This window comes from Calidris pugnax, unplaced genomic scaffold (genome assembly GCF_001431845.1).
Source record: "Calidris pugnax isolate Ruff unplaced genomic scaffold, ASM143184v1 scaffold102, whole genome shotgun sequence".
Classification (NCBI taxonomy): domain Eukaryota; kingdom Metazoa; phylum Chordata; class Aves; order Charadriiformes; family Scolopacidae; genus Calidris; species Calidris pugnax.
This window is the reverse complement of record NW_015090846.1, coordinates 2422694-2449023: the sequence shown is the minus strand read 5'-3', so window position 1 is coordinate 2449023 and position 26330 is coordinate 2422694. Positions and strand designations below refer to the sequence as shown.

At 52.6% G+C, this 26330-nt stretch overlaps 2 protein-coding genes across 2 annotated transcripts; one reads left to right on the top strand and one right to left on the bottom strand.

Moving 5' to 3' along the window:
- Nucleotides 1-7172: 7172 nt before the first annotated feature.
- Nucleotides 7173-12730, top strand: SLC2A6 (solute carrier family 2 (facilitated glucose transporter), member 6). Its single transcript, XM_014942780.1, has 10 exons — nt 7173-7409; nt 8025-8187; nt 8290-8496; nt 9576-9675; nt 10224-10435; nt 10592-10744; nt 11067-11175; nt 11418-11591; nt 11896-12041; nt 12130-12730. The coding sequence occupies exons 1-10, from the start codon at nt 7309-7311 to the stop codon at nt 12283-12285; spliced, it is 1521 nt and encodes a 506-aa protein (XP_014798266.1). The 5' UTR covers nt 7173-7308; the 3' UTR covers nt 12286-12730.
- Nucleotides 12731-17054: 4324 nt separating this feature from the next.
- On the bottom strand, nt 17055-24976 carry CACFD1 (calcium channel flower domain containing 1). The gene is made up of 5 exons (XM_014943049.1): nt 24772-24976; nt 19497-19569; nt 18900-19025; nt 18646-18753; nt 17055-18201 (listed from the first exon to the last, which is right to left on the bottom strand). Exons 1-5 carry the CDS (start codon nt 24893-24895, stop codon nt 18108-18110), a joined length of 525 nt encoding a protein of 174 aa, XP_014798535.1. The 5' UTR covers nt 24896-24976; the 3' UTR covers nt 17055-18107.
- Nucleotides 24977-26330: the final 1354 nt, after the last annotated feature.

Here is a 26330-nt window from a genome sequence, read left to right as displayed (position 1 = left end):
GAGGAAGGAAGGGAGAAGGCAGCACCGGGTCTGCCCACAGCCCCAAATTAGCTGCAGAAAAACGTTAACATTCCTGTGCTGGCCCCCGGCCACGGGACGGAGCAATTCAGGAGACGGCGATGCAGTCACTGGCAAACACACGCACGGTCTGTGTGTCCCGGTGCTGCAGCCGGTGTGGAAAACCCTGGGGAAACTGCTGTGGCCGAGGGTGGGGAAGAGATTGGGACCCACACCCTGCTCCTGGGGATGGCCCCAAGGTGTTTTTAAATGCCACCAGCATTTTTCTACCCAAGGTAAAGCGGCTGGGAACCCCCATGCAAAAGGTGACCCGTACCACGTGGGATTTCACTGTGGATGGACACCATCCGGTTCCATATCCCCAGATTGGAGGGGTCAGATCCTGCCCTCCAGACATGAGAGTCGCTGTGATTTAAGGGAGATGGGCAGGACAGCACAATGGTGAAATCCCCCTTGGGGGGGAGCGCACAGCATCCCACAGAGCATCCCAGTCCTCACTGCAAACCCGCATCAGCTCAGGTGCTGCCCAACTCTCACCACTGCAGACCCCAGCACCCCACACAGCATCCTCCCCCCAAGTCTGCCTGGGCTATGCCTGGCTGCCGGCGGGGTTTAATAATGCTGGCCCTCACCCTGGTATCCGCCAGCCACCCCAGCCCTCCTGATTTTGCCATTTGCCCGGCGCAGGAGGCAGCGTCCCCGGCGAGGGCTCCAATCTGTTCCCCATTAGGAGGGGCAGACAGCCCAGCGCGGGGAGTCTGAGCCCTAATCTCCTTTCCAGTTGGTATCCGTCAGCAGATGTACAACAAGTGGTTGGATATTTTAGTGGGCATGTGTGTGACAGAGCCATTAGGCTTTTTTTTCCAGCTGAGAAGTTTGGGGGGAAGGATATAAAATGCCGTGGCTCGAGCCGAGGCTTTGCCGGTCGCACGCGGAGCCCGACGGCAGGTCCCGGCTGCCAGCTCTGCTCCGCTCCGCCGGCGTGGTGGTTTATTTTACCAAGGTCTTTCTTGGAAGAAGCGGTGATGAAGTTAACAGCCTGTGAGCCATAATTGGCTCACATTAAATCGAGGAAATGATATGTTTTGTTTTGCCCCCCCACCCCCCTTTTTTTTTTTTTTTTTTTTTTTTTTTTTTTTTTTTTTTTTTTTTTTTTTAAAAAAAAAGTCATATTAAACAGGAAAAAAACACACAGAGCCAAGGAAGGAGCAGGCAGCAGCTCTCAGGAATCTGGAGGGGGAGATTTTTGTCCCAAGCATAAAGAAATCCAGTCCTTGCCCTCAAAGAAAGGCAGCTTCACTTCAAAATACCCAGCAGAAATGCCCATGGGCAAGGGAAGAGAGATCCAAAAAAGTCCAGGTTACAGCACCTCAACAGGCACCAATTCAAATCTTGTCCCAGTGGCTCATGAGGTTCAACTGGACACATAAAAAAAAAAATTCTTAAAAAAATTCTTCTTAAAAGTTGTTCTATCTACCTTGTCACCTCTCAATCAACACAGAGGTGTCCAAAGCCTTGGTGGTACCTTAATGTGGCTCTGGATATACAGGGTATTTCAGAAAGGAAACTTTCTTGTGCTTGTTCTTGAAATCCTGTTTTTAGTCCCTGCGGCTACATTCTGGGTGTGAGCTGAGCCAGGTGGTGGCAGAACCCTCCTCCCGAGGCTGCAGGTCACCTAAGCCATCAGGTCTCCATAGGGACAACATCCAGCCCCAAAAACCTGCCCCAGAGACACCTGCTATGTGAGAAGGTCTCCCCTCAGCCTCCTTTTCTCCAGGCTGAACACCCCCAGCTCCCTCAGCTGCTCCTCATAAGACTTAACTCTCCACTATCTCAGCTTCACTTGTACCTGCAGGCACTGGACATTGTGGGTCACAAGATTTCACCTGGGCCAAAAAAAAACAATCCAAAAGCAGGAAAAAACAGCCCACTTTTGGTAAATCCCTTGCCCAGCTGAAGATCACACACACATCTTCCAGCTCATCCCAGCTCCTGGGTTAGCCAGGTCAGGAATAGGACACCAAAACCCCTTGCTCTAAGCATGGGGGAATGAACAAGTCTTCCATTTGCGTGGCAACCAGGAAACCCCCCCAAAACTCAACCCTTTTCCAACATAAAAACAACAGCAACAAAGAAAACCTCAATGGGAAATTCTAATTTTGTTTGGAAATGTCATTTCCAAGTTGCACATGAGAAATCATGCTCTGACCTGGTGTTGCTGACAGGCAAATATTTATCCCCACAAAATTTCCACATAAAGCCATCACTTTTGTCAGTAGGTCTGGACACCAGAAGCGGCGGGGGAAGGCAGGGAGAGGGGAGCCAGGAGGCAGAGGGACAGGCAGCCCTGCCTGGCGGGTCAGGGCCATGGGCAGCTGCGAGCCCCTCGGAGACATCCCTGCAGACACAAGGGGTCTCCCCGAGACTCACTTTGGGGCAAGACACAGCCTTTTCTACCACATTCAAGAGCGAGTACCTTTTTTTTTTAATTATTTTTTTTTTTTCCAAAACTTGTACCATTTTTTCCAATACATTAAACCAGTACAAGCCTCTGCTCCCCAGCCCCACGGCACTTCATCATCCAGCGCCGCCGCTCTCACCCGTGGCAGAGCGGATCCCGTCCGACGTACATTTCTCAGTCTATTAGGCAGAGTTATTCTTTTGCTCTGTGTTTTGATACTTACAAAGCCATTACCATCCCTCGCATGCACATCCATCATCGGGCCTTCAAAACTCCAGAAAGTCCCAAAAAACTATTTTCCACTCACCATGCAGCCTGCCAGGCTCTGTTCTTCTACTCTGCGTTGCTTCATCCATCGAAAGACGTTTCAGCAAGTTCCGAGTCCAACAAAATAAACAGATGGCAGCCTGAAAAGGTGGTGATTTTTTTTCTGCGAGGGGGGGGAGCAGGGCAGAGGATACAGCAGGGAAGAGCTAACTTTTGTCTGCCTGGTTGGAAAAGCTAACCTGGGCTCCGGGCACCGCTGCACGTCTGGAGCTGGGGGTACAGGGCACAGTTTGGTAAAACTGTGGGGTCCTGGAAAGTTTTGGGGGAGCAGCCGTAGCTGCCTCCTGGGCTAAGAGTCCCCCAGCTCCTCAGGAGCCATGCCACAGGGGTGCACCCAGCTTGGTGCCAGCCCCCACCGGGCAGCCACCCTCTCTCTCCATGTGTCCCCAGCAACCTGCAGCCACTGGCCACCCCTCTGGGCAACTCTGGAAACATGGCACGTGGTGTTCACCCACATCTTGCAAGGAGCTGTTTGACCACCACACCTCTGCACCGCCCCGATGGCGACCACGCGCTCCCCAAAAATCACCCGGAGAGCAGCACCCTGCCACAAAGCACCAGCTCTGCTACAGCCTTATGGGATGTGGGCGATGCAGAGAGAATCAATCCTGCCCCAGCCCAGGGCAAACCAGCCCCGGGGCTGCCCCCGAGCATTAACTGACCCAGCCATCACCAGCTCAGACTCACAGGGAAGATTTATGAAAGGATGTGGCCAGATGAGCGATAGAGACGAATAGCCTTGAGGAGTGACTGATTTCTCCCCTACAAGAGGAATAGAAATTAATTTATGAATTGGGTTAGTTAAGTTGCCAAGTGGCTTTGATGCAGTTTATTTTTTTGCATATGTTCATGATCTATTGCACAGCTGTCAGAGGGGGAGGAAGGTCCTATTGAGCCGGAGCAATGCATCACTCTGGCTGAGGCAGCCAACAGCTCTCAGCAAAACCAGATTGCCCTTTAATCAGCCACGGGCTGGTTTGCTGCTTTCCCAAAGCTGGTGCCTCCTTCTTCCCCAGTTCACCCTCGAGGAGCTGGAGCCCCGTTATTTGCCACAGAGGTGGGGAGCGGGGCTGGAGCCCCTTCTCTGTACCAGTGGCCAAGCACAGCCCACCAGAGACACTGCTGATGCAGAGTCTTCTTTCACCCCTCGTGTGCTTTGATACACAGCACTACAGTCAGTCAGGAGAGACCCCAGGGAGACGTGGAGAGGGGACAGGGTGGTGGGCAATTTATTCCTCACCAAAACCGCACTTTTAGAAAGAAACCACGGAGGGCAGAACGAGGACATGGTGCTCCCAGAAAATAAGTGCAGGGACCTGTTACACCGTGTTTGAGGGACCCCCCCTTCCCTCCAGGGGACACCGTGCCCCTGCACAGGGAGGGATGGACCCTCCTGGGGGCTCAGCCCCAGCTCCCCAAGCCGAGAGCAGCGCGGGCGCCCGCTCCCCCCGAGCTTCCCGGCGTTACAGGTGCTTGGAGCTTTTTCAAGACACGAAGTAATTTCCTGCTTGAAGCAGTTGACAAATCTGCACAGAAACTGGATAACCCTTCCCATCTCAGGGAGATCTGAGTGTTCCAGCTCACAGCTCCTCTACAATACACTTTCCCCCCGCCACCACCCCCAAATATAAAGGTTAGGAGGTTGGGTTGAGCACTCCTCTCTGTCCCATGTCCAAGTGGCTTCAGGTTTAAGGCAGACACCGTGTCCTTCTACAAGGTCTGAGGCTAGCACACGCAGAAGCCACGTGCCGAGGAGGTGCCCCAGCCCAGAGCAGGTTCCCAGCCCCGGCCCCATCTGACAGCGGCTGCCAGCCTTCCCTGCATCACCCTGCTCCCTCCCAAAAGCCTCCCACAAACAGGGCTATTTAGGGAAAAACCTCAGTAATTAAATCATCACATAAATACAGCAAAACCAACTAGTGCACATTCATGAGTTTGATGACTCTTCAGTTAATAGTTGTTTTATAGCCAGAAGTAAGAGAATTAAGTCAGACGCTGGCAAGAGCCCCTTGGGGGGCAGGAGGTGGCAGCTGGGGCTCCAGCCCTGTGCACCCAAATGCTGGGGTCACACCAGCATGACCAGGCTCACCCCACTGCAGCAGCAGAGCAGGTCCTGGGTCCTAGGTTTGTTTTGCTGGGTCACAGGGGCTGCAACAGGTTGTCCCCAGGCACCCAGGACCCAGCCCATGCACCCAAACACAACCCAGCCCCAAGGAGCTGACAGGGGGAAGAGCACAAAGCCCTAGAGAGATGCAGATCCTGCTTTCTCAAGTCCCTCACTAGAGGTCACATTGATCTCCACAAACAAATGAAGGGACGGAGAAGAATTAGCAAGAGGTGTTATTGCACACAGATAGCTATTTCACATGGTAGTCAGCTCTGAGTCACATTATCCCTGTGGAAGCCACCAAACTGCACAACCAGGTCAGCACCCAGCACTGCCACCCCATCAGGACACATCATCTCTCCCTGCTTCAGTGTTGGCCTCTGCAAAATGAGAGGCTCCCAGCACTCATCTTTGATGGATGTAAACACCCAAAGGATACAGGGACAACAGACCCACCACCACACACAGAATCTTTTCTTCCACTCACCCCCAAGCTCACCACAGACCAGCAGCGCAGGTTTCACCCCTTTGCTCTCAGCAATATCACTTCCAGCAGGGACCTACAACCCAACACACAAACCTCTTGGAAAAACACAAGCCCAAAGCTGGCAGGACCCTACAGGGGACAGCACACTCAGCCCCACCGCAGTCCCAAAAAGCAGCAGCCAAACAGCTCCATAATGGAAAGAGCCAGAGATAACCAACCAGCAAGCCCACAGCTTCCTCCTCACTCGAGATATTTATAGCAAAAACAAAGATCAGGAAGAAAAAGGAAAAAAGCCAAGCCCTTACCTTGCAACAGCCTCAGCTCCTGGAGACCTTGCAGCCACGTTCCCCAGTGAGGACCATCATACTCATCACCTGCAGCCACTTATCACCTGGGCCAGCCCCAGCAGCACCACCCTAAAGCCCTCCACCCACAACATGCCCTCCCTCTGCCACAGCAACCTGCTTTGGGGGCCCTTTTCTTAACTCGTAATGCTGAAAGGCAGCTGCTTTAGGGTAGAACATGGCAAATATTGCATTGCAGACACAGTATACCCAATCTGGGGCGGGGGGGAAGCCTAGGAGGGGCAGAAGGGATGAAGAGTAACTTTCTTAATGAGTGGCCTCAGGGAATTTGAAGAGAAAGGGGGCTGCATATTGACTGCATGGATGTTGTACAGAGCAAAATGCATGTGAGGGAGGTGACCAATGGCATTTACTGATGGAGGGGGTGCCCAGGGTGCAGGGACCAGCTCCAGGTCAGCTGGAGGCTGTTGTGACTTCTCTGCTCAGACCAACGTGGCACTGGAAAGTTTTTGGGTGGGCTGGCCTGCCACCCTGACGTCCCCTTGCTCCATGACCTTTCTTCCTTCAGAGAAATCATAGCCCCGAGTGCCTGAGTCAGCTGTAAATTCCCAGCATCGATCAGACACTAAATGCGGCACTTGGTGGTTGCAGAAGAGGAACTGGATTGCGTGGAGGGAAGAGGGTGGCAGCTGCTGGCTTGACACCAAGGCGTCACTGGGGCCCCCAAGCAGGCATCCAGGTGGTCTCAAAAGCACCAGGGACTTTCTTGATGGAAACAAGAGGAACACCAGAGTAGTTTAGGGAAAGACATCTTTTGCTAATTAAATCCAAGTACAAAGGCAGTAGGTATGACCCCCCTTTTTCCTACAAGGTGAGTTTGGCCCTTGTAGCCCCCCCCAGGACCTGCAGATGCCCCAGCACAACACTGCCCACTGAGTCCTGTGCGGTTGGGGGATCAGGATGAGGGGGCAAAGGCACCCATGGGCAGCCTGGGCACTCCAACAGCTGCACCCAATGCAGCAGAGATGCCACCCTCCCTTTTTCCAACCTCATCAGTGCTCTTCATTCCCCTCACCTGCTCCCTGTGCCCCCTCCATGTTCCCCTCCCTCTTGTTTCTTCTCCTTCCTCTTCCTCGGCTCTGGTCTACGTTGAAAACCCTTCCCTGTGGTGGCTGCAGAGGCTCACACGGATGCAATTTACCCTTGTAAAAAGCAGCAGCGTTTGGCTGGTCTAACTGGGACCAGTTCATCTGAGGGGAGAGTCGTGGTCTTAGCAAAGGGACATTTCTGCTGGTGGGAACAGTTCTCCGAGGATCATCCCTGTAAGTGCTGCTGCAGTGATGGATTTTGGTGTCACTGAGGTCTGGGAGGGACAAGGGCTGGGTGGGTAAAGGGCACTGTCGTTTCCATGGGGCTCTTTGCCTGCTGGTTTTCCGGCCCCCCTAGTTTCCTCCCCAGAGGCCGGCCGGGTGTGAGCCCTTGAAACACAGATTTCTCTGATTAGGCAACGGCGGGGCAGCCTCTCCCCTTTCGCTTTCAGCTGCCTCTTCCTCCCCGTCCCCGAGCATCCGGCCCCAGGCACAGCGGCAGACGGGCACCGGCCATGGAGCCCAGCAGCAGGGAGCCCCTCATCAGGAAGACAAGCATCTCGTATCGGACATTCCCCGAGAGAGCTGGCAATAGGCTCGACAAGGAATACCTGCGGTAAGGGCCAGGCTGGGGCCATGGGGCTGGCTGTGGGGTTGGCCGTGCCCCCCATCTCAAGAGCTAGGCTGGGGGGAGCCAGTGGGAGAGCAGCTTCATGCTGCTGTCATGCCCAAGTTGCTTGAGATGAGGGTCTCATCCTGCCCAGGGAATGGGGTGTTGGATGAGCTCTCCTGGGAGAGCTGTGAGCGTGTGTGGTTTTGGGCATCCAACTCTTATGGGGGCATAAAGTCCTGCTGGGGGACATGGGGACCTTGAAAGGAGCCCCCTCCCTGCTCCACTGGGACAAACCAGTTGCCGGCCAGGTCCGTGGTGCCGCCCAGCTCCAGCTTCTGCTTTTCTTTGTTCATTGAACCTGCTGAAAGCCGCCCGGTGCAGAGGGAAGCATTGTTGGTGCCCGTGGGGACGGGGTCTTGTCCCCCAGCACAGGACAGGAGCAGCTGCTGCTCCGCTCAGAGAAACCCCAGGGCTCTGCTGGGCCATTCCTGGGGAAAATCCCTTCCCTGGGTGTCACGAGAGCCTCCACAAAGGCTGGGGGAAGCTGCAAGATGGAGTTAAGACTTCTGCTGGGTGCGATAAGGGCACCCAACACGTCTGTCTGTCTGTTTCCCTCAGGAGCCTCCACAACAAGCGGCTCTACCTGGCTGTGTTTGCCGCCGTCCTGGGGAACTTCAGTTTCGGCTTCGCCCTGGTTTACCCCTCGCCCGTCATCCCTGCCCTGGAGGCTCACCCCAGCCCTGCTCTGAGGCTGGACCAGCACACAGCCTCCTGGTTTGGGGTAAGAAGCTGGGTTATCCCTGCTGGGGGACGGAGCCCCAGGGGGATGTATGGCTGGGGGGCACCAAACCCACTGAGGTCCTTCTCCGTGTCCTCCCCGCAGTCGGTGTTCACGCTGGGAGCGGCGGCGGGCGGGCTCAGCGCCATGCTCCTCAACGACCGCCTAGGCCGCAAACTGAGCATCATGTTCTCGGCGCTGCCCTCCGCCGTGGGATACGCGCTGCTGGCCGGGGCCCAGGACATCGGGATGCTGCTGCTGGGACGCGTCCTGACGGGCTACGCCGGCGGCGTCACATCCGCCTCCATCCCGGTAACGTGCCGTGGGAGGGGGTTAGGCCAGGGATTTGCACAGGGATCTGGGAGATGGGGAGGTGCCGTAGTAAACATGCCCATCTGGATACGTTTAGTTTGGAGAAGAGGAGGTTGAGGGGAGACCTCATTGCCCTCTACAGCTACCTGAAAGGAGGTTGTAGAGGCTGGTGTTGGCCCCTTCTCCCAAGTGAATAACAACAGGAGCAGAGGAAATGGTCTGAAGTTGGGGCAGGGGAGGTTTAGATTAGATATTAGGAAGAATTACTTTCCTGAGAGAGTGGTCAGGCACTGGAACAGCCTGCCCAGGGAGGTGGGGGAGTCACCATCCCTGGAGGTATTTAAGAAACATGTAGACATGGCACTTCAGGGTGTGCTCTAGTGCCTGAGATGGCTGGTTTGTGTCTATTTGTGGGTGGGTGTGGTGTGGGGGTTTTTTGGGGGGTTTTTTTGTTTTGGTTTTTTTGTGGTTGCACTCGATGATCTCAAAGGTCCCTTCTAACCATGAAGATTCTGTGGTTCTGTAGCTGAGCCTGGGGCATCCCACTGCTTTTTGGAGGCATCAGCAGAGCTCCAGGGGCTGGTTGAGGTTGGGGATGAGGAAGACGCACCAGGTTAATGGCCCTGGTATGGCCAGTCCAAGCTGCCACCATGATGCTGGACTTTCTTGCCTACAGAAAAGGGAAGGCAGGTCCTCGATCCCAGCCCTGTTCTTCCCAGCAGTTATTTCCTCCCATGGTTACCGAATGCCGACCTCGTGTTGCATGAGGAGGGGAAGGCAGGAATTGAGTAACCCTGGGGCACGTCTTTCCAGTAATGGGAGTTTGAGCGCGCTGCTGGAGCGCTTCTCCCACGCTGGGGCGAGGGAGGGAAGTGGTGGTACCTGCAAGGTTGTCCTCTCCACCTGCCAGGACCAGCTTGTGATGGTGGACCAGTCAGGTTTCCACCCTGAGAGGGCAGTTTCCTGGCAGTTCAGGGTTCTCCTGGCTGCAGCGGATGACTGCGAGGTGACAGAGGACAAGTTTTGTTGGACATGGCTGTGTATTGCAGCTCGGTTAAACGTGTGTTGTCTCACTCCAGGTCTACATCTCGGAGATCTCCCACCCCGGGGTCAGAGGCATGCTGGGCGCCTGTCCTCAGATGATGGCAGTGCTGGGCTCCCTCGTCCTGTACGCGCTGGGCAAGTATCTCAGTGTTCAGAGGGCAGGAAACCCTCAGCGAGGCCTTAGGGAAGGGGAGTTTATTTTAAAGTTTAACTTTCTCAGCAAGTTGATGGATTCCTTCCCCTCGCAGCCAGCTCACCACCACCACGGGTGTGCAAAGGGGGTCCAGACAGGATCGCCTGTGCCTAACCCACACTTGTGTGTGCACTTAAAGGGATAAATCCATAACCTGCATAGACCCGTGGCTATCACCATGCCTGCAGACCTGCCAAGGTTCCATCAGGGCTGAAGGACAAAGCACGCAATGAACTGCGTGTGCATCTCCTGCCAGCACATGCCCTGGTTGTTGCAGGATCTCACTGGATCCTCCAGATTTGGGGAGCTTGCTGGAATTTCCCCATATTGAACAACAGCTGAAAGTGCTTCTTTGCTGGGAGAAAAACATGGAAAATCTCCCTAGTTTTGGGAAATTTTTTTCCCCTTTGGGTTTATTAAATCTCTGCTGTTGGGGTGCCCACGTGGAGGCAAGGCCAGGACTTCTCTCCTAACCGTGCTGCTCCTGCAGGGCTGGTCCTGGAGTGGCGCTGGCTGGCTGTCGCAGGGGAGGTGCCCGTGCTCACCATGATCATCCTGCTCTGCTTCATGCCCAACTCGCCCCGGTTCCTGCTGTCCCAGGGGAAGGATGACGAGGCCCTGGGGTCCCTGTGCTGGCTGCGGGGCAGGGACACGGACTACGCCCGGGAGTATGAGCAGATCAAGGACAGCGTGAGGAAGCAGGTGAGGAAGGAATGGGACTCACCTCCAGCGCAGGGGAGATGTAATGTGAAAACTGCAAAATCCAGCCTCCTTTGGGCAACTTCCGAGCCATCTTCTGGGTGCTGTGGTGGTGCCCAGAGGTGGTACACCTCAGCTTTCTGGCTTTGTCCCCTCCAGAGTCAGCGGGTTTCCTGTGCTGAGATCAAGGACCCTTTCATTTACAAGCCCATCTTGATCGCGGTGGGGATGAGGTTCCTGCAGCAGCTCTCCGGTGTCACCTGTGTCCTCGTGTACCTGCAGTCAATATTCAAGAAAACAGCCGTTATCCTGGTAAGCCATGGGCTCAGACTGCTCCATCTTCAGTGATGCTCTAAATCCCCTGCAGCTCTAGGACTCCAACTTTGAAGCCTTTTTTAAAGCACTTGGTTGGTGGCAATTGCGGAGCACCTGCCCTGCAAAAAGCTGCATGAGGTTGGGGAATAGGACTGGTCCCACTGTCTCCCCGCTTTCCTCCTCTGAGCTTCAGGCTCTTCTTCTCCAGTCTCTCGCTATAGGAGCAAAGTCATCAGCCAGAGTCAAGACAACACGTGTAGGAACTTGCCCTTTCCCTGGCTCCCCCATCTCAGCTTCCTCACTGCTTTTGCTGTTGCAGAAACCAGAGTACGATGCAGCTCTTGTTGGCTTGGTCCGTCTGTTCTCTGTGGCGATCGCTGCTGTGTCGATGGATAAAGCTGGGAGGAAGATTCTCCTTTTTGTATCAGGTATGTCTCTCTCCCACTGCTGTGCAAGGGAAGCTCTTATTTAAGGTTTCTAGGAGCTTTGCAAAAGTGTGGGAATGCCTTCAGCTATACAGGACTTGGGCAGGGAGTAGGGGAGGTCTCAGAGGCCTCTTTCCTTTGGTGGTGGCTCATCTCCTGAGCAGAAGCGTTCCCAGGATCTCAGTCCTTGGCAGGAGGGAGTCACTCGCTCATCAATCCCACTATGCTGTTGCATCTTTCCACAGCTGGTGTCATGTTGGTCTCCAACCTGACCATGGGGCTCTACGTCCACTTCGTGCCGGCTTCTCAGAATGGCACCATTGCCAACAAGACGCTGGTGAGCTCTGCCACCCTTCCTGCTGAGCCGATCAACTACATCACCCTCATCCCCCTCCTGGCAACCATGTTCTTCATAATGGGTAGGTGCAGAGGGCGAGAGCCCAGGACCCGCAGCACAGGGCTGGGTGCCAACTTGGGGGTCATTTCTCGTCTGAGGCCAGGTGTTGTGGAGGAAGGAGATTTGGGCTTGCAATTGGATAGCAGGCAGATGTCCATGGAAGACCAAAAAATACAGCATCTGAAGTCGCTTTGAGGACTGACAGAGCAGGAATGGGGGGAGTGATGATTGATGGGGGAGCAGGGCAAGATTGCACGGGGCTCTTCTGCACTCCCCAGATGGCTACAGAGTCTCAATAGCCTCACCTTACCTCTCCTCCCCTGCAGGTTATGCCATGGGCTGGGGGCCCATCACTTGGTTGCTGATGTCGGAGATACTCCCTCTGAAAGCCCGTGGGGTGGCCTCAGGCCTCTGCGTTGTTGTGAGCTGGCTGACAGCCTTCACCCTGACCCAGTTCTTCCTCCGAGTTGTGGTGGGTACTGCCCTGAGAGGGTGTCCGTGAGCCCCTCCTCAGACCCCCTCTGCACCAACTCATGTCTGCTTTCTGTCCCGTTTCCCAGGAAGCCTTCGGCCTTGAGGTGCCCTTCCTATTCTTCGCTGTCATCTGCGCTGGGAACATCTTATTCACAGGCTGCTGTGTTCCAGAAACCAAAGGCAGGTCTCTAGAACAGATCGAGGCCTTCTTCAGGACTGGCCGGAGGTCGTTCATGAGGTAGGAGCTGTCATTTGCCAGCCACACTGGGCCACCTGTCCACGTGCTCAAGGGCAAGAAAGACCACAGTTGTGCTGCTGGCAGCTGGAGCTCTCTCCAGAGACAATGGGAGAGGAACAGGCAGCAGCGACCGTCTTGCTTTGGATGTAGATGTTGCCAACTGGAACTTTACCTTCTCTTCCCACCATTCAACACTACCTGTTGCTCTCTGGGCAACATGTCAACCTGAGGTATAGGACCAGGTAACCAGCAGCAGGCTGGAGATGAAGATGTTCTGGAAAACAGAACATGTGGCTGTGGACAAAAGATCATGCGGGTCCTTTGCTCAGCAGCCACCAAAGCAGCCCAAGAGCCTGAGGGTTTGGCTGGAACAACCAGAGTCAACAGCTGTAGCTGCTTTGGCAAAAGTTCATCATGTAGTTGCAAAAATAAAACGGTTTTGCCTTCAACTGGAAGATGTTGCCTTTATTGCAGAGAAAGGAGCTGCAGGCAGGTGGGACAGGAGAAGCAGACCAGGACTGTGACAAGGGGACCACAGCAGCCTGCAGCTTTCCAGATGAGTCTCATGTACTTGGGGACTTTGAAAGAGGCAGAGCCAGATATTTTGTATAAAAAGCTGCCACATTTTATTGCTCTAAAAACACACAGTACACTAGAAGCCTAATGAACAAGACCAAATACAGTTCACAGAGAAAATCCAGGACAAAACAAAGAACGAGAACAGACAGACATTCAGCTGTAGTGCAAGTGATTCACTGTAGGAAAGACACAGTGGGTACTGACAATACTTTGTACTGGGATGGGTCCTTCCCACCCCAGAGTTTTACTCATCCACAAAGAGAAAGGTGGATGTACCCCCATCACAGTTGTGTGTGGAGCCTCCATCTCCATCACTTTGAGATTTCAACTGCATAGTTAGTAGCAAATTGCTCTTACCCCTTTCCTGTGTGTCCTGCACGATTAAGGACTTCTTTAATTTTTTTTAGAGCCTAACCCTAGGTAAAACACAGCTGCAGGAGGTGATTACGGCTGCGAGGAACAAATGGCCTTGCTGAGTATTACATCCAACCTAACTCCTCCCAAAAGGGCAACACAACAAAGGCTGAGCTGGGAGGTGATTTGCCCAAGCTCCTGAAATGCACTTGGCAGCCCGAGGGCTGGTGGAGATGTTGGTGTCCTCCCATTCCTGGAACATTGAGCCTGCAGTGACAAGGAAGCATTGGGTAACGTAGCATATTTGACCCAGATCTCAAGATATGCTACCTACTCTTGAGATCCCCTGCCACAGGAGATGGGAGAAATAACCTAAGAGAAGATGTGCTTTATCAGAGGATTAATGTAAAGCAGCCTGGGACAGAGGAAGAGAGATGGGCCAAAATCAAAACCACAGAGAAAATTCAGTATTAGACCTAACCTTTGCAGCTGAGACCCATTTCCAGAAAGATGTTCAGCTCTGGCTGGAATATGACTATTTCTAAATATGGCCTGATTACAAGAGGTCTCAAGAGCCTCTGGTTTCCACTAACCTTCTGAAGATCAGGATCTCTGGCAGCCCTGTGCTAGAGCAATCTCTTTCTCACATGGCTATGGACCAGGTCTTGATATCTTCACTTCAGTGAATCCCTTCCCTGAAGACAAAAAAAATGACAAAGATGAATTGAGCTTCCCAGGGCTCAGCCTGAGGAGGAAATGCCCAAATATGAAACGAGGTTGGACTCTTCAGGTCCTGTGAGACTCTTATGGGAGAAGTATTGTCTGAGTGACCTCCTTCAATATAGAAAGTCTGAGCATTTTTGCTACAACGTTTAGAGTCTGAGAAATCACAGTGGCTCTTTCCAGAGGTAGAATGGTCTTTTTATTCACTGCACACACAGAGAATCGATTGGTGTTACAAAATGAGCTCCTGCCTGGAGCAGTGAGGTCTGGGTACGCAGCAGAAAGTGAGCTTCTGCCCTTCTCTTCACACCCAACGGGCAGCCCCAGGGGACAGCGGAGCCAATATGCACAAGTGCCATCAGTGCCATGGCTGAGTGGGACAGGGAAGAGTTGCACGCTGTGTGAGTGCACGTGGGTAAGAAGCACACAGCTCACGTAGATGTGTAACACTCCACTGCTAAGAGCACACCTCCTGCCAGTGCCCAGGTGTCTTTCCACACTCACCAACGACTCACTGGAGTCACTGCATCACCTGCTCTTGAGTTCTCATATAACAAAACTTCTGTCCCATCGCCTCCCAAGAGGCCTTTCCAAGACCCAACAAGCAGAACCTCTTCTATAGACATCCCATAATAGCCATCCACCCTGGATGCCATCTGCAGGGATTGGGTTTAGCCTGTAAGTTCTCTAGAGCAGGGCTTTGAAATCATTTATCCTTACACAGCTCCAAGCACCCTGATGGTGCCTCTAAACACAATTAATAACCACCATGCACTGTGAATGGGCAATATTAACTACTGTGATGCTACTACTCTAAAGGTCCTCTCTATCTCCACGAAAACAGTGCCTTGCCCACACGGAGGTGAGACCATCCACTAACTGTCACTACAACTCTTAAAAGCCATGGGTGCTGTCACCAAGCCACGTCTGCAATGATGGCAGCATCTGGCTTGGCTTCAGCTGCATCACAGCCAGCTGAAATTCCCAAGAGCTCCCACTCCAGACACAGCTGTAGGAACCAGCAGTTTTGGAGCATGGATCTGGGAGACCTCCTGTTGCAGCAGGCATAGAGACATTTAACAGCCCCAGTGTCTTTAAATGTTGTGGCCAAAGGCTCCAGCTCAGCTCTTACAGAGGAGTCCCTGAGGCCTATTTTCAACAGAAGTGTTGAGCTCAGAGCTGAGCTTTGCAACCTGCTAACGGTGGCAGAGCTGGGGCAGATGGTTCACTTGCCTTGGCCCCAGTGTCAGACCCAACTGCCACAAAACACAGCGTGACAGTACTGCTGGCACCTGAGGGACGTCTGCCGCTCGTGCCAAGGGAGCAGAGTGGATCCATCCATGGCCACGAGCCCTCCAGGAGACCTGGGGCAGCGTCTGCCTGTGCCAGCCCCAGGGACTGTCCCAATGCCGTAGACCAGCAGCCATCTGGTGAAGCCAGAGAGGGTCCTACCAGTTCCATGGCTCATCACCACGGCGTTACTCCATCGTCTCTGCTTTGCCTCCTGCCTCCTGTCTCTAAAGCTACTGTGGAACTACTCACAGAGCAAAGCAGTCACTACCAAAGACATGCTCGTAGCTACGTGCATCAGTCTGTAACATTCCTCTACTACACACTACTTAACTCCCCAAACCCCCCTGAAATCTAAGCAGATGCCTCGTGTGCTAGGCAGGACTCTGCACTTGAACCACCCAGAGAAGGTACTGTGCAGGGACACCGCTGGTGGAGAGCAGAGAGGCTTTTATCACTGAAGACTCCTGTGGGGTGTTCCTCCTGCAGCACCCCATCTCCACAGGCAGCGTGACCCCTACAGTCCTCACACACACACACAAGGAAAGGTAATGCCCCATGTATTGGGGAGGATCAGCTCAGAGCTGGGGGGCTCTGAAACAGCACAGCCTTTATTGAAACCAGCTGCATCTGGGCTGGTGGTGCCTATTCTGCATCCCCGACAGGCTGGTGTCAGAGCAATCACGGTCCAGAGGCCCCAGGGGGAAAGGGGCTTAGCACAAAGTGGCCACCCAGCATCCAGCTGTGTGCAAATAAACCCAAGCCACGTTCCTGACCGGTGTAAATCCTCACACCTCCCTGGACTCTGAGGAAGAAAGAGCAGCTAACACCAGCCGGCAGCTTAGCCCCCCGATCTCCAGGGACCACTCTGCTCCTGCTCCATCCCTACCCTGCCACCTCCTTCTGCTGGAGGTGTCGTTCTGCTAACACGAATATGCACCATACCTAAAGAAAGCACTATATAGGTATTTTCCAACACTACACTGCTCAGAAGCCACAGAGTGGCTGGGGGACAGACCCTTCTGACAGAGCACTCAGCCTTCAGCAGCATTTCTCAGACCACGGTGCAACCTTTCTGGTACCCCACGATTCAGTTGGGACCACAAAGTGTTGGTGGCAGCAGGAGCTCAGCTCCCAGGGCAGGGGAGTGAGAACAGGCTGCCTTTCCTCAGCCACTGTCCCCCAGAGCTGCTGCCTGCCTTGGCTGCTGAGCTGAGAACAAACCTCCAGTCCAGCAGCTACAGCCCAGTTTTCCTCCCTTCTCTCTCCCAGAAGAGGGGAAAACCAAACTTTGTCAACACAACTTTCCAAAGTCTGAGAAATTCTCCGATGGCTGAAATAGGATTTTACAGTATCCCAGTTAGAGCATCCCAGTTTCAGTATCCCAGTTAGAGCACCCCAGTTAGAGCAGCCTGGGCTCTCCCTGGGTTCAGAGACCCCCCACAATGAAATGAGGCAGCCCTTTGAAGGCCAGGAAACAGAGCACTCCTTCCTCCCAGGTCCAGAGAAAACAAGTCCCATGAAAATACTTAAATAACAACAAATAAATTATTCCTCTTTTTCCTAATTAAAAAAAAGCAATAATGTAAAATCAAATAAATTAAACCCAGAAGAAACCATGATAAGAGGGGGATCTGGACTTAGCAGTTTTGTTCTGCACGACACAAAGCAAACAGAAAATATAATGCAAGAACCACTGATGGAGCCTGTAATAATGATGTGACCCAAACTGAAATGGTGCAGACTTCCCTGAGTTTGCACAGGAAGGGTATGTCACCTTCCCATACAAAACCAGCCCAGGACTGATGCAAAAAGAACAGACTGTAATAATGATGTGACCCAAACTGAAATGCAGACTTCCCTGGGTTTGCACAGGAAGGGTATGTCACCTTCTCATACAAAACCAGCCCAGGATTGATGCAAAAAAGAACAAGAGCCAAAAGAGAAAGGCTGTACCAGACAGAAGCCAAGAGCAGGTCCCTTGCAGAGGGATGGGTCACAGGAGCAGATGCAGGGAGTGAGAGATACCAGAGCAGAGGCCTGGCCTCAAGAAAGAAGGATGCTCTTGCACATCAGTTAACGCTTACACCAGCAAAAAATCCTGCTCGGCTCAAGCAATAGTATCCTTTCTCAGCTGAGGTAAAGCAAACCTTATTTCCCTTCTTCCCCAGTAAAAGAGTGAAGCTTAAGAAAAGTACCCTTATTAAGACAAAGTAATTAATTCTTATAATTCAAGTAAATTGCAGTAACTGCCCGCAGCTGTATCCAGAGGAAGAGGGGACTGTGCTTTGTAGGTACCAGGATCTGCCCCAGTGCCTCTGGCAGCTCCTCTGCAGAGAGGGTTATTGTCTTTATACAGGTTTTTTGCTGGAAAGTCCTTTCCCCTGCAGCGATGCCTGGCCTGACTGGACCCATATTAAAACATATTCTATGGAAGATGACCAAGCTTAGGCATCACCATGTTGTGTTAAACCCTGGATTAGTGTATTACACCTGGGAAGGGCCACACCAGAGACCGTTACTAAAAATATGTAACGAGCACTGCATCCTCAGCTCGTCACTCCAAAGAATGGCTACCTACTCAGGCTGATAAAGCAGCACTCAAAGAGCCAGCACCTCTATAGCAGAAAATAAAAATAAATTAAAAAATAGGGGGACTGTGAGATATTTGGTTGAGGAGGAGAGAGGCCAACACGCCAAGGTCTGGCTGCTGGTGTGAGAAGGGGGCACAGCCCGCCCCAGCCCCTGAGATTTCCAGTTGCTGCAGTGTCCAGGGAAATCATGGTGCAATGGAGAGGGGAGCGGGCAGAGGAAAGGGCAGAGTGGGTTTCCATATCTTCACCATCTCAGCGTCCAGAAGTTACCCTGAGCTCGTGTGTTTCAGAGAGCCTGTCCCTCCAGGGCCCCTGTGAGCTTCTCTTCATCCATTTGCTTCTGCTGCTGGTGGATCCGGGCGTAGGAAATGGCATCTCCCCTGCAGAGAGAAGGGACAGCGTGGGGACATGAGCTCCGGGTGCCCACCACGGTGGGTAAGCGCCTGACACAGAGGTGTCCCAACCAGGGCCCAAGACTCTCTGTGCCGAGGGATGCCAGGAGTGAAATGAGACTTGCTGGCCCTCTCCAACCCCACCAAAGCTGCTCACCACCCCCACAGCTGGGCCCATCTGTCCAATGACTGCAGAAAGAGGGCTGGGACCCACAGGGCAACCTAGACTGAGCTCCCAAGGAAAAGCTCAGAACTTCAGCAAACCCTAGGACCTTCCCTCCCAGGGCTTTGAGATGATGGCAGGGAGATGTTCTACAGCATTTACACCTGGAAGCAGGGTTAGTACAAGAGGAAAGCGTAGCCTCAGGGAGGAAGATGAGGGTGAGGGCTGGAGGTCCACCTTCCCTCCACGAGCAGACAGATCTCTCTTACTTTTTGCCGAGCGCCGACATGCCATAAAGCACCCCGGTGGCAAAGGCAATGGCATTCCCAAAGAGCGTGGTGAGCGTCAGGCTGAGCACAACGGGGAACACAGCCATCCTGGAAAACAGAGGCAGCCCTCAAAGCCAGGCTCTGCTCCCCACGGGATGCGGGGATGCTCCTCCAACACAGCACACCCATGGGCATCCCAACGCAGTTCCTGGGATGGTTTCACCCCCACAACACTCCCCCAGCACCATCCTCACCCGCAGTAGAAAGCAGCTTTCTGCCAGGGCCGCAGCTTGTCCGCCCTCGCGGAGACGGCATTCGCAAACTCGATAAACTGGCAGCAGAAAGGGGCTTCACACAGGAACAGGACAAAGGCGTTGAGCCTCCAAGACAGAGAAAACCAGAGTTAGTCCTGGCCACAATGAGCCCAGCCCCACAGAGACCAGCCACCCCCACGGCCAAACACAGGCAGAAGGGAACTGTAGGGCTGGACATCCTCCCTTCTTGTAAGTCCCAAACCCTGGTGCCCCAGATTTAATTTGAGTAAGTATTTACTACAACCTGGTCTAGTGGGAGGTGTCCCTACCCAGGGCAGAGGGGCTGGAATTGGATGATCTTTAAGGTCCCTACCAACCCTAACCATTCTATGATAAAAAGGGGTAAAGACAATATAAATAGAATAAACCCAGCATCTCAACCCACCTGATGGAGCAAGAGCTGACAATTCACAGAGCCTGATAGACATTTCACTCACATCCACCACCCAAGAGGGGCAGCCCTGCCCCTTGCCCAGGGGTGTCTAATTAACCAAATCTCCCTCCCAGCAGAAAAGAAGAAAAGAAACTCTGGCTCACATCATCCACACACCAGCCGCGATGTTCAGGGGGTTGATGGTGACACAGTTCCAGAGACCAGCAAAGGCACAGGCTGGAAAGCAAAGAGGCTTTCAGTGACCATGAAGACCAACCCCATGTCCCCATGGAAGTCTGGCTGCTCCTCTGGCTCTGCCCTGCAGCAGGACCTTGCAGTCACACCAACATGAGTTCACTTTCCTGTATTTTGGGCTGTTTTGTAGAGCAGAGGCCACCCAGAAGAGCCTTTGCCTTGACCAGCACCTCTAGGCACTGCAGAGCAGCTCTCCAGACCAGCAGAGGAGGGCGGGTGGAAAGGGCTGATGGCCAGAAGAAGACCCTGGGGTACAGGGGAGAGGGCTTCTTCGCAGCTCCTCCAGCCAGGTATCCTTTTGCTCTGAACACATGGTGTCTCAGCGTGACACTCACACAACTATGTCACAACAGACCATTTGCATGTATGCGGAGTCACATACACGACACCCTGGTCTTTATTTGCCAAGGAATTACTGTTTTGTCCCAGGATGAACAGAGAGGTCCCAGCAGTACCCATCCCGGAGCAGCACAGGGGAACGTTCAGCAAGAACACGACTCGCAGCACCAAGACACAGGGACAAACAACAAATAAAGCAGAGGCGAATGCAGTCTCTGCCTCACACTGCTGGTTCTGCGGAGCAGCACAGGGGAACGTTCAGCAAGAACATGACTCGCAGCACCAAGGCACAGGGACAAACAATAAATAGAGGTGAATGCAGTCTCTGCCACACACTGCTGGTTCTGCACTAGAAATGGGCAGAAAAGAGCCAAGTTTGGGTCTCCGCTAATAGAAATAGAAGCGGATAAAGCAGAGCCCAAAATAGCCCCCAGCACTCCTGGCTCTGTAACGCAAGGAGAGGAACCAGGCAGCAGCATCTGAGCCGAGGTGGCATGTACCTCCCTCCTGCCTCATTAAACTTGCAGAGGAAGTTGATATGCCCTTGATACAGCCCTTTCCCTCTGCCGATACCAACCGGCTGCCGCTGCTCACCGGGAACCCGAGCCCGGCAGGGAGGGCAGAGGGACCTGGGCTGAGGCCACAGTAAACAACACCGCCCTGAGAAACTCCAGCTAAAATTATATAGCCCTGAAAGGCTGTCTTGGGGATGTTTAGCAGTGTAATGAAGAGCAGCAGGGTCCGTCTCTGGAGAATGAGACCAGCCTGGGCTCAGGTATTTGAGATATCTGCTTGTATTTTCCTAAGGGGATCCCTGAGCAGCACTGCCATGAGCTGTCCTGACCTTCAAAAGCCTGGCACACGCTTGCAAGGTTTCTTTAAAGCAGTCACTGCTGAATCCTCAAAGTTGCCTTAAAAATAGTTATCCTTATTTACCGGCCTGGGAAACAGACCTGTAGCCTATGACAGGATCAATCTAAGGTCATCCCACAAGCAAGTGAACCCCTGGTTTCAGGAAACAACAAGGTGGTTTCTAAAGGCTTCCCAGCACTATTTCACAGGACCCAAAAGCTTTTGGAGAATCCTGCAAGAAGAAGATCAGCCAACAGAGGAGAAATGCCAGAGGACGCGTTACCAGCGATGCTCCAAAGGCACTTCTCATCTTCCCATCACAGAGGGACCAGTGGCAGTGTCCCAGGGTGGGATGACCTGCTCACGGTCACACGTGCAAACAGCTGGAGAGCTCTAAAAATCAATGGCAAGCAGGATTGCTGGGAGCAGTGGGCACAACACAGAAGTTTCCAGTTCTTTTCTGTGACCAACAAACCCTTGGATGCTGACGGGAGAGGAGCTCAGGAGAAGCACCCCAAGCTTGTGACACTTGCTCTCAGCCAGGAAAGCAGACTCCTGAAAATCACGTTAAGTGACTTTAAAGGCACTTTATAGTTAGCAGAACAGCAAAAATCAGCTGCATCTCGACTACTCCCGAAATGCAGCCGGGGCTGGGGCAGAGCCCTGCCCTGTTTAACAGCACAGGGAGCAGAGCAGACCAAGAGCTTCGTGGCTACAAACCAATCCCAGCCATGCAACAACACAGGGAGGCAGAATTCTATGATTTTAGTAATATAATTTGTTTTCAAGCAGGTTTTTGGCCTTACTCTTTTTTTTAATCTAGCCAACCAGGGGCTGTTTTGTCGGGGTTCTGGTTTGGTTTTGTCCTCAAACACCCCAAAACAACCCTCAAGCACTAAGTCTCAGCTCAGCAACCACCCGGGTTGCCAATGGGCTAGTGACCCAGCAAGCCTGAGCTGAGCAAGCCCATAACGTCAGCACCAGTGCCAGCCAGCAGGAAAGGAGGCAAAGGTTTATAGTCCCAGCACTTGGTGGTGGCTGCCAACAGCCACAGAGATAACGATTCAGTGACCTTCAGTCTCCTCTGCAGAGCAGCACATCCCACAGCAGCCTGGTACATCCTGGTCCCACTGTGACAGGACCAGCTCCTGCCTCAATAGCCAAAAGGGGACAGAGCTGCCAAGCCAGAGACTTATTTTTGAAAAAACTATAAAAAAAAAAAGAGGCCTTGCAGTAGGTTTAAAATGCAGATAATGCTCCATGGCACGTAAGCTATGGAAGACAGACAGTCCTGCCATTTGTTTAACTGCTGTCCCATCTCGAATCCCTGAGGAAGCACAAATAACTGGGAGCTAAAATGGGGGGGAAGAACACCACCCCCCACAAAGGCTCTATTCATTTCAAGCAGCTGGCCCCTGTCCTCCACACAAGCCTATTTTTGCTCCCAGAGCATTTTACAAAAGCCACAGGCTCTCCTCGTCCGATTACAAAGAGGGACACAAGGGAGAGAAGGGACTTGGCCAAGGTCACCAAACCAGCCTGTGCAAGAGAAACAGAACCTGAACCTTGTTGGTCTTCTTCCTGCTCTGGCCCATGGACCCTTCTGGCTTAAACAAGTTGTGGGCTGCATGTGGTAGATGTTGTCTGCCAGTCTCACCTCCACTAACAAAGTTTCTCCTCCTTTTTACAGGGAATTTCTCCTTCTGTAAGAAATAATCCAGCCCTGCAGTAGGACCACAATCCCGTTGCTCAAAATCCTTCCAAATGATTTCTGTTCTTCCATAGCAAGCTCTGAAAACAGCAGCCTCGCTGTGTTATTAGTCACCCCGTTTCCAAACTCTCCACCTTCAACAAGGTGATGCTGAACAAGAAGCATTTTGAAGAAGGCCTTTGCCAGCACGGGACGTTGGAAGGTGGCCTCTTTCTACAGTCCCCCATCTCCCTGCTCGTAAGAGGAGTCTGTGTCTCACACTGCCTGATGAACCTCACGACTGTCAGGGCTACAGAGCTGTCTGACTCCCCAAATTGTCAGCAATCCTGTTAAGAGCCTGGCTCTTCTTCCAAAAGCTTCTTCTCCCAGACTCACCAAATACGTAAAACTCTCAGCTTTCCTTTAAAAACAAGTCATGAGTTCTCCGAGCTGCGAACAAAAGGTTGGGAAAATAATTCAAGTGTAATTCAGCTGCTCTGAAACATGAAGACAGAGAAAAAATGTCTTCAAAGACTTGCACTTTTAAGTGAGCTGCTCTGGCACGAGGTAGACAACACCACTGGTGTGACCCAACATCCATCCTCACCAGCTCTTCACCCTCCATCCGCATCTCCCTCAGCTCTGCACAGCCCAAAGCCACATAAAAGGCACCGAAGGTCCTGCTACAGCCCTGGCCCATGGGAGAAAGACACTGCTACACAAACCCCCACCTGGGACCTGGGCTGAAGACACGTCCCAGCTGGTCTCTTGGCCGTCTGCCGGGACCAGAAGTGTGGGGGCCTCCGCGTGGCGAGGACAGTATGTTTTGCCCCGTAAGAGCAGTCCTACCAAATTTTTTCCTACCTCCAGAATTTCAGCACCTAAGACATAAAGCAGCATGTGTTTGGCCAGCCCAGCCAAAAAGGGCAGTTATGAGCCCAAAGATACCACCATCTACAAGGTGGGCTACAAAAATGCCCTGGGCTTGTGCAGTCAATCCTGAGGCAAGAGGCAAACATGGAAAAAGGGCAGGGAGAGAGGGGAATCAGACAAAATGCGACAGCCAAGGGAATAAATCAGGGCTGACTGCACTGGCTGAGAAACACTCTTGTTTTACTAGAAGTCATGGACCCGAAGCAGGAGAAATTCTCCATCCTGTGCTCTGCAGGAGATCAGACTAAGCGGTCATAACAGTCCCTCCTGCTTTTAAGAGCTATTAATCTCTCCACAGAATGTAGCAAAACAGCACTACGGGACAGGCTGATTTCTGGCAAAGTTGCAAAGGCTCTTTCCCTGGGAAAATTTTTTTCAGCAGCAGGTAATTCAGAGCGCAGCCAACTCGCTTTGCTGTTCGACGGCTCCCTTCTTCTGTCTCTCCAACACTAAACCCCTTAAAAACACACACAACACAAACCAAGTCTGTTATTCACCTCCAAAAAAAAAAAAAAAAAAACATTCAGATGCAAATAGTGAAATATTACTAACGAGATAACAGCAAGAATTGCAATAACAAAACAGCAAGCATTGCTATAGGGGATTCCAAGATCTTCAGCCCATCAACAGCTCCCCCTGCAACTATCCAAAATTCCTATGGAAAATCAACGATAGCTCTAAATATTCTATTTAAAAAAAACCCAATTTTTTATTCCCCCCAAAAAAAAAAAAAAAAAAAACCCAAAAAACCAACAAAACAACACAGCCAGGTCCTCTGTGATCAACACCAGGAGTAACAGGAAACATGCTCAGACACACAGGATGGGGAAAGAAAATGAGTTGCAGGAACATACGAACACCTGACAGTCAAATAGGATGACCCAAACCCTGTGGCCCCTCTCCGAGCCCCAAACCTGACCCTGCTGAGCACCCCGAGCTCGGCGCTCCCAGTAAGAGCATCATCTGGGTTATGTGCCCACAGCCCTCCCACAGGAGCCGGGGCTCGCTGCTGCTCCCAACAATTCCAACTGTACCCCAGAAGAAACTGGAGGAATTATGGATCCCCTCCATAATGTCCCTTCTCCCAGGTGCCGAAGCACAGCGAAGCACATCCCTCGTGTTCCAGCAGAAACCACCCCACTTCAGGCATGACCACATCTCTTCATTCTGCCCGAAACGCAGCAAATTAATGTCTAGAGCAGACACAACCCCTGTAATCCCAAAGGATGGTTTTGTGGCACACACCTTCCGCCCCCCCCCAGCACAGACATGACCCTAACACGGGGCAGGCAGGACCCCAGACCCACACTCCCCCATGCACGAGCGGCGCCGAGGGGGAGCCTTTGGCTGTGAGGGAAGGGGATACTTACACAGGCCCCCGATGACCCCGGCAATCCTGCAGAGCCACCTGTACCACCAGGTCATGCCATCATCGGCGGAGGAAGCCGCTGGCTCAGGGGCTCCTGCTTGGAACTGCTCATCCTGAGAGCTCATGGTACCCCAGCAGGGTCAGGGGGGCAGCACCCCAATCCCCGCCTGAGCCCCAGCAGCGTAGGATGCCACCCCCACCACCACCCCTGGTGACACTCCCCCCACCTCCTCCAGCCAGCCCAGGGGACAGCCCCTAAACCCAGCCCTACCGCTGCACCCCCATGCAGGGCCTGGCCCCCCCGGCAGCCCCCCCCCCAGGGCTGACAATGGAGGGTCTCTCTGCCTGCAGCAGCGATGCCAGCGGCCGTGGGAGCTACCTCTACGTCTGCCTGCGTATTGCATTGTGGGTCCCCTCCTCCAGCAGGCAGGGCTTTGATGTCACTCTCATTAAAAGCCTGGTGGGCAGAGCCCGTCCTGTACATATTCATAAGCAGCCGCGCAGGCAGGAACTCCACGCCAGGGTCTGGGGGGGCACCGGAGGTCGGGGTCCCGCTGTTATCCAGGCAGCCAGCACGTGCTCAGGAAGAAAGGGAAACATGAATTTTTACATTAACAGGAATTTCACGGTGTTACGAAATCCTGCCCTCGAGATAAGAGGGAAACGCTCCCTGAAATCTGAACATAATCAGGTTTCCCCCCCTAAAAAATGAGAGGAGAATTAGGGCTTTGCAATACAGAGATGTCCCAGTTGGCAACCTGCTGGCATCCAAATGAATAGTCCAGGGAAACAGCCTTAATTCTCTTAAATTATAAAGACAACAGCTGCAATTTTTTGCAAATTAACAGAGTCAGTAACCAGAGCCCACCTCTGCAGACCAGGGACTCTGCATAGTTGATCTGGAACAATAAATAGCAGTGAGATTTGGGATCCAGAGCAGAGCAGGAAGACAGATCCCATCTGCTATAAGGTTACAAAAAAGGATTAAGAAAAGGATGTCTTTTTGTTAACATCTCCTGTTCCACAGGAAATGAAGGCCCAGCATCACCCACGCACTGCACTGGGATGGCCGACGCATCCAGCTCCTCAAGGATCTTGCTTCAAGAATCTACTTTCTAGCTCTTCCAGGAATGGAACGTAAATCTGGAGGCTGGCAAGCAAAAAACTCCTGGCTTAACCGGCAAAAAACAACTGTTAAGACTACAGAAGACAATAAGATTTTGCGGTTGTAAAAAGATGTCAGAGAATTCAAGTGAGGGAAAGCAGAAGCAGGGTTAAAACTGCCCAGGCAGAACCATTTAGTGCTTCCAGCATGAAGAGCAAGGGCAGATGTGTCCAGCCAGGCTCCAGGTGTGGAAAAAAAACCTTAAGCAGTATATTGTGATTTTGAGGAGGATGACAGATTTGGACCAGAGCACGGTCCAATGTTCAAGATACTAAAATGTTCAAGATATTCAATAAAAACAACCTAAAAATGTATTTAAATCAAACTGGAGTGAGGATTTGTCACTGCTCTAAAATACCTCTTCCTGCTACAAGTTGCATCATGCAGCCCCAACA